General features: G+C 41.9%; 2 protein-coding genes across 3 annotated transcripts; one reads left to right on the forward strand and one right to left on the reverse strand.

Moving 5' to 3' along the window:
• Positions 1-216: 216 nt before the first annotated feature.
• Positions 217-2,352, forward strand: LOC119637574 (syntaxin-16). Of its 2 annotated transcripts, XM_038033689.1 has the most exons (4): positions 217-230; positions 408-647; positions 711-847; positions 1,517-2,352. In XM_038033689.1, exons 2-4 carry the CDS (start codon positions 564-566, stop codon positions 2,328-2,330), a joined length of 1,035 nt encoding a protein of 344 aa, XP_037889617.1. In that variant the 5' UTR covers positions 217-230; positions 408-563; the 3' UTR covers positions 2,331-2,352. The 2 variants fall into 2 exon arrangements, with proteins under 2 accessions (XP_037889617.1, XP_037889618.1); XM_038033690.1 differs by lacking the exon at positions 217-230 and having other exon boundaries at positions 367-647.
• A 31-nt stretch (positions 2,353-2,383) lies between these two features.
• LOC119637575 (RNA-binding protein pno1) lies at positions 2,384-3,217 on the reverse strand. The gene is made up of 3 exons (XM_038033691.1): positions 3,027-3,217; positions 2,875-2,968; positions 2,384-2,811 (listed from the first exon to the last, which is right to left on the reverse strand). The coding sequence occupies exons 1-3, from the start codon at positions 3,215-3,217 to the stop codon at positions 2,398-2,400; spliced, it is 699 nt and encodes a 232-aa protein (XP_037889619.1). The 3' UTR covers positions 2,384-2,397.
• Between the last annotated feature and the right edge of the window lie 11,067 nt (positions 3,218-14,284).

The following is a 14,284-nucleotide window of genomic DNA, read 5'->3' on the forward strand; positions in this document are numbered from 1 at the left end:
CATATCTAAAAATATATTTTTATTCTATTAGCTAAATTATTCACGATATGTGCGAAAAATTTTCAAAAAAGTCAATTAGAAAAAGTGTTATATTTAAACTTTAAAGTCATTTATTTTCAAGAATGCTCTTTCGAGCATTTCTTGTTCTGCTTTGTTAAATGGCATTGTTTGACAAGATTTTATATTCTTTATCCTTAAAATAAGATATCGACTGTAGTATTCAAGATATGGTACATTACGAAATACAAATAGCTTTGGGTACTTTTTTAGCAAGACAATTCAGGAATTCGGGCAAAATATTGATCGAATTGTATATCTGGCTATCCAAGCACATGGTCAATATTTTAATAATTCACCACTTATTAAAGCTAAGCTAACTGTTCCTTTATATTTTGCTATTTTCTCAGCGGTGTATTTTTTCGAATTAGTATAGAAATCCGTTATGTCCGTAAGAAAGTTTGCTGCGACAAGTTGTGAACATATGGTCTTAAAAAAAGTGGTGGAAATTTGTATAGTTAATAGCGATATATTTAATTAAGGAGCAAAGTAAATGTATACGAAAAATGTCTTCCCGTAATTTGACGGAAGTTTTTAATATAATGCGTAACAATGCTTCAAAAAATAGGAGCCTCTACGCGGAAGATAGAGTAAATTATTTCACTAGCCGCCAAATAATATGCTTGGTGATTTTTAATCTCTTATTTTTCCAGAAAGGAGGTGATGATGCTGAATTGCTTCTAAAACATTCAATAGGTGATATGGAAGAGGGTATAGAACTACGTGATGAATATGGATCGCAACCAACATGGATGGATAAGTTAGAAGAAGCTCAATACACCATGTCAAAGTATGTCGGTGAAACAATGTTACGCATAAATAGTCAAAATACGCCTTTTTAAGAACTGCCCAAATCTCTTTTTACATGTCCGAAAAAATCTTAGTTTTCGAAAAACGCGTTCAAAAGTCCGGTATGTTCCTCTGACTACTGTACATTTATTTGGTCTTAGAAAAATTTTGTGCTTAGAAGAGGGACAGTTTTTTGACAATAGTTTTCATATTTAATACAAAATTAGGTATTTCAACGAAGTGAATGTATTCCTGTGAAGCAACATAAGCTCGCATACATGGTGTGCTTAAAGTATCGTCATTTCATTTCGTAATTTTGGAAACCGGATTGAATTCAAGACGATACCAGATGCCGGTTGCAATAGCGCTTAAAAGTTTTACTTTTTAATGCGGATTGTCATATAAGCTCACAGTCTTACGTACGCACATACTTGCGTGGGAAGTGAGGCAAATAAAATTTTCCGAAAAAGGAATGAATTTAAAAATTAGGGCTTTTTCAGTATCGCATATCGAACCTTTGGTCAGTTTTTTTGAAACCTTAACTCAGTGCTCTATAATTGTAAAAGATTAATTTTTTTTTTTTATTATCGATGTAAGAAGCTTATCATAGAAATAATTTCATTCAACTAGAAGTAAATAGAGTTTACAAATTTCCGGTTTTATTTTATAGAATAAAACCAAAGCTAGATGAACTTGGTTCTTTGCACGCTCGTCATTTGCTTCGTCCGGCGTTTGACGAAAACACAGAAAATCAACAAGAAATGGATAAACTTAGTCAAGAAATATCGAAACTTATAACATCAGCGCATCGCCATACACAACACATACGTTCCTGTGTAGACGTCGGTACCAAGTCAGAACAACGCTTAACTTCAAACGTTGCTACTTTTCTATTGATTAGCCTTCAAGAACTTTCTATAAAGTTTCGTAACAGCCAAAATATGTATCTCAAACAGTTAAACATAAGAGAGGAACGTTCCCAGAGATTTTTTGATGATTTTACAAAAACTGGCGAAAGTGAAGAACGTGAAAATTATGTGGATTCCTTCGATAACTTTTTGCAATTGTCGAACTCTAAAAAGGGATCAGTTTTATATGACGAGGACATTTCTGAAGATTTGGATGGGCATTTTCAGCGGCCAAGCACTAGTAGAATGCTGACCCAACAGCAATTGTTGCTTTTTGAAGAAGAAAATAGTCGTCTGGTTTCAAGTCGCGATGAAGAAGTTACTAAAATAGTGAAGTCTATTTATGATCTTAACGACATCTTTAAGGATCTAGGTCATATGGTACATGAACAAGGGACGATTTTGGATCGTATCGATTATTCAATAGAACAGACGCAAACAAGAATATCTGAAGGATTGCGGCAATTGCGTCGAGCTGAAATGTATCAAAGAAAAAATCGTAAGATGTGCGTAATAATGGTGTTGGCAGCAATATCATTGTCTATGTTGGTAATTTTAATTTTTACAAAGGTTTAGAAAGAATCCTAATCTATTTAATTTTCCAATTAACTAATAAATATTGTAAGGCCTAATATTGAATTCATCATATTTTTTCGCTAATACGGCCAGCCACTGAGCGTAGATTACTATAAACTTTACTTGGTGGGGATCCCAATATTAAGTTACAGATGGCACGGCGGGCAAGTTGTATGCTTTGATAAGCGCCTAATATATGAATTTTGCTGTCGGCTAAAACAATACGCGTTTTTGTGACATTTTCAATTGTGAATTTCGTGCGTCCCCCTTTTCCAGCTAACCGTCCTATAGCACGGCTCATATGGTCGCCGCGCAAAGTTTTCACATCTTTAATTTCAAAGGTTTCAATGAACAAGTCATCTAGGCGAAGTAGAGCTAAAGCATCATCAGCATCGAAACCGCAAAGAAAAGCCTTTACAAAATCTACGCCTTTCTGAAGATTCGACAGATCTGGAGTTTCGGAACTTGAACGAATTTCCACCTTAAAATAAAAATTGAAGAAAATATAATTTTCCTTTGTGTGTGAGAATAGTAGCGTAATTACTTGTCGCAATTTGGTGTTAAAGCGTATTTGTAGCTTCATATTGTCAACTATTGGCGTAAATATTTTCATCCAGTTTTCCTTCAACGCCGAATACCTAAAAAAAGCACAAGTTCTCAAAAGCCACCAATGGATTGCGAAACTCTCCTGATTACCTGTGCGGAGGTACAGCAATTTTCCGTATTTCACTCTTAATGCGCTTTGCCCTTGGCGCCAGCAAGCTTTGATTCGAGTCTACAATTTCGATGGAATCTCCAACTCGCGATTCTGATTCGTCTATTGCTAATCGCTTCTTAGCTACTTTTTCGGGTAGAATATGTTCAGTTGCAATATATTCCTCTTCCATTTTTCTGTTTCTAACTATTTATAACTTTTTGCCTTCACAAGAACACTGCATGAATTTCCAGCAATACCATGTGCTTTTTCTTCTTCTTCTTAAAAAGAATTAATATAGAATTATTACAAGTGCTTGACGATTGCTTAGTAAACAATCTGTTACGAACTGTTTCAAGCCCACGAGGTTACATGTGAATATGGTGGGCCATTTCGTTCTTTTTTCACCGAATTCATTGAATTCTTTGAGTTAAATCGCTATAGCAGATCTTCATATAAAATTGGCTGTATTGATTAAAACTGGATCAATGTGAACACGAAGTTTTTGGTACGAAACTTAATAAGCTAATTTCTAAATATTTATATTAAAAACATTGGTTGTGTTTTCCCTAACTACAATCTCTGACAATGTTACTTACGGGAACTGCGGAACATTTGTAGAATGAAATAGAAAAAAGACCTTTTCGTTAATAAATTAATCGGAAAGAAGCTTTTTGCCAGTACCGCGTTCTACAGTTTGCAAAATTTCAAGTAAATAAAATACTAGGCTGCAGCGAAGCAGTAAGAATTGTCTAAACACAGGTATGAATTGCAATAAAGAATTTCAGTATGCTTTATCAACGGAAGCTACATTTGTAATAATAGCAGCATTTATTTATTTATTTATAGGTATCTCTTACTTATAAATGTAACTTCATGATCAACTATATTAAAAGCTCAATTTATAGTAAAATTTGTTGAGGTAAACTTAATTTTCTCCCTCATGATTCTCATAGATTAACTGGAATACCTCGATCTTTTTCAGTAGCTTATGCAATATGGAATCTTGTTTCAAAAATCTTGTAATCTTCGTGTTAGGAATTTTGTTTTTTTTTTTCATTATTAAACAAAGTTTTATTCTGCAACGAAAAATATTATTCCCTGTTCAACTTAACCCTTCAAGTGAATGGTGACAAAATACTACTACATCTGAAGATAGTTATAGTTATTGAGAATAACGTTAACTTATAAACTTCTCCAATATGGCAGACCAGTACAATTAATTTAAACTTCATGTCTAAACGATTCTATTTTTATAAAAATTCAGCGGATGTTATTCACTCGTAAACAATTCTCGCCCAAAGAGTGAAATCAAATAGTACCACGGCAAGTTAAATCAAGTGGGGTAATTTTATGGTCTACGTTCGAAAATTTGTGGACCAAGTCATAGATTTATACGTATTGTTATCGTTATGTTAATTATATTTCTCATTGAATAATTTTAAATAATGTAAGTTTTCGATTAGATGGATAAAAGGAAATACCTGTCTTTTAAATTATTTCGTAGTAACCCAGCACTTATTTGTAACGGTTATTAAAACATTGGTTCAATCATAGGGGACTGAACTAAGGACTCGTCATATTCGTGTTCGGGCTAAAAACTTGGAAATGGTGAACACAATGGGCAGCCGCGCTACTGTATTTTTTTACAGAAAATGTAACCAAAAACATATGATTTCAGAACTAAGAATAAACAAGTCAACGTAAACATAAACAACATATTTGTAAAAAATAGCAATTTTGTTAATCTTCATAATCTGCTTAAATGTTGTAATACCATCAACAGCCTTTTAATGTATTAATTGATCCATTATTTGGAAATTACCGTTTATGACTCCTTAATACAACAATGCCAGCTTTAAACGAAATAATCATCATAGATGTCTGTCTATGAATTTTGTGTTTGAGCTGCAGGTCGTAATTTGTGAGACATTTTGATGAAATTTGGTGCACTGACGTACTTTGGGGCAAGGACAAACGCTTTAAAAGTGCTTCGGATCGGTCCACTTTTTCGACCTCAACCCATGTTAACATATTACGTCCTATTTTGAAAACTCCTTATATTGAATAAAATTTCAATTCTCAAAATTTCTCGACAAAGGTGGCTAAGGAATAGTATTTCGCCGTTCTAGATTGGTGTGAAAGGTTTAGACCGGTTGGACTATGTTCTTACTTGCTTCATGTTTAAAAAGTTCTAGCACAGTTTATCATTATCCTGCTGAAAGATGAATGCAGGATCACAGGAATACAGCTGACTGGGTATGACGGAGTCCTGCAGAATTTTTAAATAGGATTTTTGCTTACTTTTTTGATTGCCCTTACAAGATTCCCGGATTTACTGTTGCTAAACTAACCTGACACAATGACATTACCCCCACCATGTTTGATGCTAGGCACTATACATGCTTCTCAAGCGCTCTTTTCTTTTGACATGCTTCTCAAGCGGTCTTTTCTTTTGACTTGCGTACAAACACACGTATATTAGATTCGAAAACCGGAAATTTTTATTTGTCCCTCCAAAGGAAATTTTCCTATCGGCCTATTGCCCAATTTTTAAGCGTCTCAGCCCATTTTAGTCTATTTTTCTTATGTCGAATTATTAGTTGGTTTTTTTGCAGCAACACACCCTCTTAGTCCCGCACACTTCATTTACTAGTTATTATTGCATGGTACTTGTTTTCATCGTCCGGCAGCTCCATGCTGCGAATGTGTCTTTAGTTTTTCCCTCATTAGGGATTTTGTTACTTACCTGGAATGCACAGGATTTGGGATTTCCGTAACAATGTGGTTTAATAAAATTGAACATTTGTTACAATTTCTTTACATTTCTGAAGCGACATTTAAAGCGGTCCTTGAAGAAAGTTAAAATTTCGTAGTTTTCCGAAAGTATTAGACCAATAATAAAATAAGTCTTTTTAAACTGAAAGTGGAATTTTTTCCACAAAGTTTCAGTAGGTAAGTAACTCAATGGTGTGCATAAATTGGCAATTTGGCAATACATTTTCATCAAACAAATGGATATATCTACACAGTCATTATAAATTTACTAAAAGTAAAAGTTCACTTTTGAAGTTCTACAGGCGCATTTTATATGAAAGGTTTACGAATATTTTGAGAAGAATAATGGAGCTTTTGCAGAAGCAAACTGCTGAAAATACTTCAGTTGTATATTTCCACTTTGTCTTCTTAACATATATTCAACCGTTAGTTTTTTACCAAAGATAGTTGCAATTATAACGGCATTGCTTTAGTGTGATGGTAATAATATAAAAAAACTGAAAAAAACGTGTTTTGAGCCTTGCACACACATACACAATCACACACATAAACAAACACATTGACATTGTTGTGTGATCGAGGACTTACTTTCAGTGAAATTTTTAAAATTTTGTCAAAGAGAATATGTTGATTCGAAGTAAACCATGCAGTCAATGTTATGATTGGACGATGCACGGTTCATTCATACTTCGTCCTGAAATTTTGATGAATTTACAAACACGAAACGGCTTTAAAAGAAAAGTAAGACAAACAGTTTGATTGTAGTTCGCCTTTTTAATTTATTAATGTACACATCTTTTGATCAATACCTTTCTTTACAGAAAAAATAACTGGGATTGCTCCAGTGAAATGATAAAGTTAACAACAATAACTTTTCATTTTAATTAGCAAATCACGACAAAACTTTCGGGGAATAAAATCAATTATCGACAATGCTATGTAGTCAACTACTTCTTTCCAGTGAAATTTTTGAAATTTTGTCAATGACTATTTTATGACAATGCCTATTTAAATGTTTGCTTTTGCTTAAAACAGTACCGCTCTTGAATGTTAAAACGTTGTACTGAAATTTGATGATAAATTTTAAGGAGATTGCCATTATGCTTGATTTGAAAAACACTGTACTTTTATCAATCACTCTCTACTTTCGTCGAGCACTTGAAAGGACATTATCAACTTCGCGCTAAAAGTCAACGTGAATTAGCAACAAACAGCGCCAGTACATATTTTCTTTAAGTTCATCGTTGAAAGGATGGAAAATAGATGGCTATTTTTGAAGGGAGGATTTTATCGATAAATTTCGGATATTCCACGGTATCTAAAAATGTTTAAATATAACTCCTTTCTCTTATTTCACACACACACATGCACAGGGCTAAACTCAGCCTACTGTGGGGGTCACAGGTGGCGGATTGTGATCGGCCTGCGGGTATTCAAGGGTATATCGGTAGGTTAGCTGCGAATAACCAATAAGCAGTCCCCGACCAAGAGCGGCAGAGGAGGAGGGGTGGCTGAAAAGGCCGCATAACTCTGCGAATCTTCGGTGACAGGACGAGTAAGCGCCGTCCTTGGAATAGGTGCTCCCCACCCTTAGTGTGGGGGTGACACCGAGGGAGTCAATTCTACGAAACCTAGAGATAGGCATCAAGACCGAGCCCGTTAAGGTTTTGATTAGGGTATACCGGAACACGTATTTAAATCGACGACTTTGAGCTGGTAGTGGCAGTATTCCGTTACCTGAGTAAGTTGGAGTGACATCCAGCCGAAATGGCTTTCGGGCTAATGCTGACACCGCCCTCGCTCCGTTGAAATTATGGCAAGTGTGGGAAGTACATTCCAGGCCGCACCGTTAAATTGGTGGGTGTAGGTCGAGTTGAGAAGAACTCCTGGCTAATGCTGGACCTGGCACTGAACGCTAGTCTCATAAGGGCTAGCGTGAACCCATTGCATGGCCTCACTGCTTGCAAAGATAACTATGGGGTCCTAACAGCAACTACACCAGCGGAACCGAATAGAGGCTTCCCAGTTGGGGTCCATATAAAATAAAACATGTATACAAATAAAACAAAAGTAGCAACACCGATGTCTGCCGGTTCGACAAAAAAAGTACACAGTGGGGTTCACGCCAGTGATCTGAGCGACGAGAACCCGTTAAGGGCGAGTAGCAGAATGCTACGATCCCCGGTTGGCGGCCAAGCCCAGCCACCGTCGCCTACCAAACTAGGGAGAGTGCCTATGACAGACGCGGGGGCTACGGAACCCTTCGCAAGGCTGGGTTATCACTTAGAGGCACTGGTGGAAATGTTGGAGGACGGCAAAAGGCGATCCATTCACCAAACAATGAGAGATGCCATTGAGGGCATCAGAATAGCTTATGAGCAGTGCGCGCTGCTAAAGGACCAGACGAGGGCCGAACCAGGTGGCAAGGTAGACAAGATCGATAAAGCCGCTCAAACGGCCCGTCCTCCTAATCTAAGAGGGGTGAGCAAGAAAGATGCCCCGGAGGCCGACCTGAGGATAAGCGACGCAAAGAGAAGACAGCCCGGTGATATAGACGCACCAACTGCGAAGTGTCGTAACGTGGCCAGTGCGTCCAATGGGGGCCCGCAGAAGCCCATCGATCAAAGTACAGGGGCTACCGGCGAGGATTGGCATCAAGTGACGGCCAGGAAAAAAAAGGAACGCACATTGCAAGCCCGTAGAGGGAAACCGGGCGTCATCGTTATAGCTGCGACCGGCAAGCTCTCCTACGCTGAAATGCTGCGTAAGGTTAAAGGCGAGCCCAAACTGAAGCAGCTCAGCGAAGTAGTCCACAAGATCAGGAGAACGCAGAAAGGTGACCTACTGCAAGTAGACAAAAACGGAGAGAAAACGGGTGAGCTGAAGAACGCAGTGAGCTCCCTATTAGGTGACCAGGCAGTTAGAAGCCTGAAGCAACGGGTTCTTGTCGAGTGCAGGGATATCGACGAAATCACCTCAAGGGAGGATATTTGCGAAGCCATAAAGTGCCAATATGAGCTGGCAAACGCAGAGGTAGTCAGCCTGAGGAAGGCCTACAGCGGCACCCAGACGGCAATAATCAGCCTGCCGTGAAAGGAAGCCAACAAGCTGCTTGCTGGTGGCAAACTAAGGGTAGGCTGGGTGGTGTGCCGACTAAGGGAGCACAGAACACCGGTGAAGTGTTATCGCTGCCTGAAATACGGGCACGTTGCCAAGCATGCGACCGATCAAAGGTCTGCCGACGATGCGGAGAAGATGGGCACATCGCGAAAGTGTGCTCCAAAGATCCCTTGTGCTTTTCCTGTTAAGGCATACCAAACGCTGATGCTAAGCATGTAGCGGGGAGCAGTAAATTCCCGTTATTCAGACGCGCTTTAGCTGCTAGAGGACGCATATGAGAATCATGCAAATTAATCACGGCGAGGCAGCTCATGATCTGCTCAGACAGACCGTCAAAGAAGAAAAGATAGACCTGGTGTTTATCGGCGAGCCGTTCAGAAGCATGAGCCGTGGTGGATGGATTGCCGATGTAGCAGGGAAGGCAGCAATCTGGTCACCGGAATCTGTACTTCTGGATGAAAGCGCCCAGCAAAACGGCTACGTGAGGGCGAGAGTTCGGGAACCTATTTTTCTACAGTTACTATGCACCCTGAAACTGGACGCAGAGAGAGTTCCTGAACATGTTGGATGAGCTGGTGGCGGATGCCCGCATCAAACCACTGGTCATAATCGCGTGGGGCTTTAACGCCTGGGCGATGGAATGGGGCAGTAGAACCATCAATGCTAGAGGCAGGGACTTACTGGAAGCGTTTGCAATGCTACCACTGACGCTGATGAATGACGAGTAAAAACACACGTTCAGGAAAGCAGACTTTGGATCAATGGTCGATATCACGTTCGTGAGCGATAGTCTGGTGCCAAAGTGCAGGTGAACGCTCAGTGAAGGCTACTCGGGCAGCGACCACCAAGCCATCTTTATAGAGGTTGTGGCTCGGCTAGGCGGAGGAGATATAAGCCAAGGGATATAAGCCGCAAAGGGATCGGAAATGGAACGACCCGTCGCTCGACGAAGAAACCTTTAGGCTGACATTTTCTTCCCGTTCGATAAACGGTGATACGGCGGCGCTGCTCTTACGCGAAGTTTATACCGCTATGAACGAAGCATGCGACGCGTCAATGCCTAGGAGAAGAACGTGCAAAAAAGGCGCCCCGTGCTACTGGTGGAACACAGAAATAAGCGCGGCCAGGAAGGAGTGCCTCAAGGCCAAAAGATTGGTGCAGCGATCAAAGGGGAAGCCATATTTCGACAGTTGGGTCCACGCCTACAAGTGCCTGCGCGGTGACCTCAAAAAAAGCCATTAGGCGCAGCAAGAGAAGCTGCATCGAGGCTCTCTGCAGAGAGGCTGACGTGAACCCATGGGGAATCGCGTATAAGGTGGTTTTCAAGAGACTTAAAGGGCACGGCAGGTGGCAAGTCACGTGCCCTGCTATGCTGAGTAAAATTGTGACGACACTTTTCCCACAAAAGTTGCCGTACGTAGCGGTGGACTTCTTCGGAAGAGAGCAGGAGCCACCCCCGGTTGTTACCACGGAGGAAGTGCTTGCGGTCGACAAAAGAATTGGCGACAAAAAGACCCCAGGTCCGGACGGGATCCCTAATAAAGCCCTGAAAGCAGCGATTAGGGTAAGGCCTGAGATATTTGCTCAGCTTATGCAACAGTGCCTCAGAGAGAGAGTCTTCCCGGAGAAATGGAAGGTGCAGAGGAAGGTCATAGCCACGGTGGTGACCTCAGTCATTATGTACGCGAGCCCAGTATGGGGGCGTCAAGTGCCACCTAACGAGATAGCGAGCGTGATGGTCGACAGTGCAGCAGCCTGGAACGCCGTAGACGCTTTCGCTAGCAATACTCTTGTGGAGTTACGGCGATTGGAGAGACAACGGGTGGAGAGCAAAGGGAGTGCAAACCGATAATGTATTCCACTGAGGTCCCATCATCAGAAGCGTTCTAGCGACAACCAGCATCCGCGAAGTAATACCTAACGGTGGTCCCGCGGGGGAGAGTGGTAGACGAAGTGTGTGTGGGGGGTAGTTTTTAGGACATATGCGTCAGGGATGGCGAATCGTGCATGCTGCTATTAAGATGCAGCAGTATCTTTTGAAGATTTTCTACCTTCAGGTCACAGAGCAAAACAAAAAAACACACACACACAGCTCCGGGTCCTGATGGCATCCCAAACTGCGCTATTAAGCAAGCCACGTTGGCAAGGCCTGCTATGTTTGTGAACACATTCAACGCTTGTTTGAAAGAAAAAATTTTCCCAGATAAGTGGAAACAACAAACGCTGGTGTTGCTGCCAAAGCTAAATAAGCCGTCGCATCTAGCAAATGCATACCGCCGTATTTGTCTATTGTATGCTTAGGCAAGGTGTATGAAAAAATCATTCGAAATTCTTTAGAATCACTGGAGAGCTCTAAAGGTCTGTCGGTCCTACAATTCGGCTTCAGGAAAAAGAAAAGCCCAATGGATGCAATAAAGGTGGTCACAAATACAGCAGCAGACACGATAAAAGGGACACGCTGGACTCACGCATTCAACTCAGCAAACTGGTATTGTGTCACAGCTGCCCTACAGGAAAGACGAGCCCCACCATATCTTGTAAATATAGTGGCTAGTTTTTTTAATGGCAGGAAATTTCGATACGTTACAGATACTGGGCGCAGAAAAAAGCTGATCACTGGAGGGGTACCCCAGGGATCAGTCCTAGGCCCTACATTGTGAAACGTAATGAACGACGATATCCTGAGAATACCTCTCCCAGAGGGAGCATCCACAGTGGGGTTTGCTGACGCTATAGTGATAACTATCGTGGCAAAAACTTTGGAGGGAATTGCCACTACGGCGAATAAAACCACCGACATGATCAAGGGGTGGCTGTGGTCAGTGGATGTAGATCTGGCGGAAAAGAAAACAAAGGCGGTATTAATCTCTTCTAGGAAGAAAGTTGAAGAAGAGACTATTCAAGTGGGAGATACGAGGATACAGTCACAAGAAGCCATAAAATACCTAGGAGTGATGATCGACTGCAGACTTTCGTTTAGACGGTATCTCCAATACGCGGGCGAAAAAGGCAGTGAAGGTAGCAAAGTCGCTGGCGTGCTTACTGCCAAACTTGCGTGGCCCTAGGCAAGACCGTAGAAAGCTGATCGCAGAAGTGGTAACTACGGCAATAATGTACGGCTCTTCTGGGTGGGAAAAGGCCCCCGCTATACCGTCATACACGACAGAAATCTTGTCAGCATACAAGCTATGTGCTCTAAGGGTGTGCGCCGTATATCGGACGGTGTCGGAAAATGCGGCTTTGGTTATCGCTGGCATGTTACCAATCGACTTGTGAGCTAAAGAAGGTACGTATAGGGTAGAAGTCCACAGATTGTCGGCTGAAGAGACTAAGCAGCGAGCAAAACAGCGACTGGTGGGAGAGTGGCAGGAGCGATGGAGCAGAGCGGGTAAGGGTAGATGGACGTACCGGCTCATACCAGATTTGCGGCCTTGGGTGAATAGGCAACATGGTGAGGTTGACGTTTATTTAACACAGATAATTAGCGGCCAAGGTTGCTTTAGGTTATATTTGAATCGATTTAAAATAGAGCAGGATCCATTCTGTAGTTTTTGTGAGTACATCGAAGATGCTGAACATGTTTTCTTTGTTTGTCTGAAATACCATAACGAACGACAGAGACTACAGACGGAAATTGGAGTGTTATCTCTCCCAGACAATCTTGTGGCAAATATGTTGCACGACCTGAAAATATGGAAGACGATAGGAGTGGTCTCCGCAAACATTATGCGAAAACAAAGACAAGAAGAGTGTCAACGTTGGCTTTTAAGTAGTGCCTAAATGGCTGCCCTTCCTGTGAAGGTATACCTAAACGGTCGTGCCATGGGGAAGGGAATAGGAGGGGTGGTTTTTAGCGGGTTAAAGTCTCGCACTGTCCTCATGGGCGCCTGTTAATGGTTTTACACCTCACAAAAAAAAAAAAAGACGCAGACGGCGCTCATAAGTCTACAAGAGGCAGAAAGTTGTGCATGATCAGAGAGTGCATACCCTTGCTGAAATACTTCCGACGCCTAGAGTTTGGGCACATGGCGAAGCAACGTGCGGGCTCTTCTGACCAATGAAAGCGTTGTCGGAACTGCGGAGAGAAAGACCTTATTGCGAAAAGCTGCACTAAGGAGTCTTCTTGCATGTTCTGTAGGAGGACGCCGAATGTGGACGCAAAGCACGTGGCGGGAAGCGGTAAATATCTGCTGCTCAAGCGGGCACTGCCCGTTAGAGCGCGGAAATGAGAATAATGCAGATTAATCTCAATGACGGCGAAGCAGCTCATGACCTACTTCGCAAACGGTCATTGAGAAAGAGGTGAAGCTAGGACTATTGAGCGAACTATATCGACGTGCAAGGCGGGGTACCTAGGTAAACGTATTTCCAAAAAAGCAGCAGCAGCAGCAATTTGGCGCCCGCACCCACTCCTTTTGGATGTGGACTACCAGCACAGGGGATTTGTAAGGACGACAGTTAAAAATTTATGCTGCTACAGTTGTTACGCTCCTCCAAACTGGACACAAGATGAACTCCAGCGCATGCTAGACGACATGGGCCTTCGAGTGGGGCAGTAGGGACGGCAATTCGAGAGGATGCAGCTTGTTGGAGGCATTTGCCGTGTTGAAAGTATCTCTTCTGAGTGATGGGCGGAGGGATACGTCTCGAATGGCAGGAAAGGGGTCGAAAGTGGACCTCACTTTTGTTGAGCGAAAAGTATAAAAACAGCAACCAAGCCATCTTCTTCGACATAGATACCAGAGAAAACGGAGGAAATAGGTGGCCCAAAACCACTACTCATTCTTCAGCGTCTTTAACATTATCATGGACTCCTATGAGGGAAGTGACGGCATGGCTGGCCAACTCCAGCAAAACGTGAGAAAGCTACTTGTAGAAGTACGGCCGTGCCACGAAGAAAAAATACAGGCCGAAGAGGATCACCGTGCTGTTGGTGAATGAGATAGCGTCGTTGAGAGCGAACTGCTTGAAATCCAGATGAACGATGCAGCGTTTCAGGGGAATTGCAAACTTTAATGAATTGCTTGCATTCTACAGAGACTTGTGCAATGGCTTAGAGAAAGCCATAAGGGCTAGCAAAAGGAGAAGCTTTGATGGAATATGCCAGGATGTCGATGTCAATCCGTGGGGTACGGATAAACTTGTCCTGAAGGACGTCAAAGGACAGAGAACGCCGCAAGTTTCGTGTGCGCTCACGCTCCGGCGAATAGTAGCAAAACTCGTTCCGCAGAGGCCGCCGTACGTGTTGGTAGACTTCCGCGACAGACAAGATGAAGCAATACCAGCAATTACTGTCGACGAGCTTTTCAGCGCCTGCAAGAGGATTGGTGACAAAAAGCTCCTGGCCCGGACGGAGTCCGAA

The sequence above is a fragment of the Glossina fuscipes genome, unplaced genomic scaffold (genome assembly GCF_014805625.2).
Source record: "Glossina fuscipes isolate IAEA_lab_2018 unplaced genomic scaffold, Yale_Gfus_2 60, whole genome shotgun sequence".
NCBI lineage: Eukaryota > Metazoa > Arthropoda > Insecta > Diptera > Glossinidae > Glossina > Glossina fuscipes.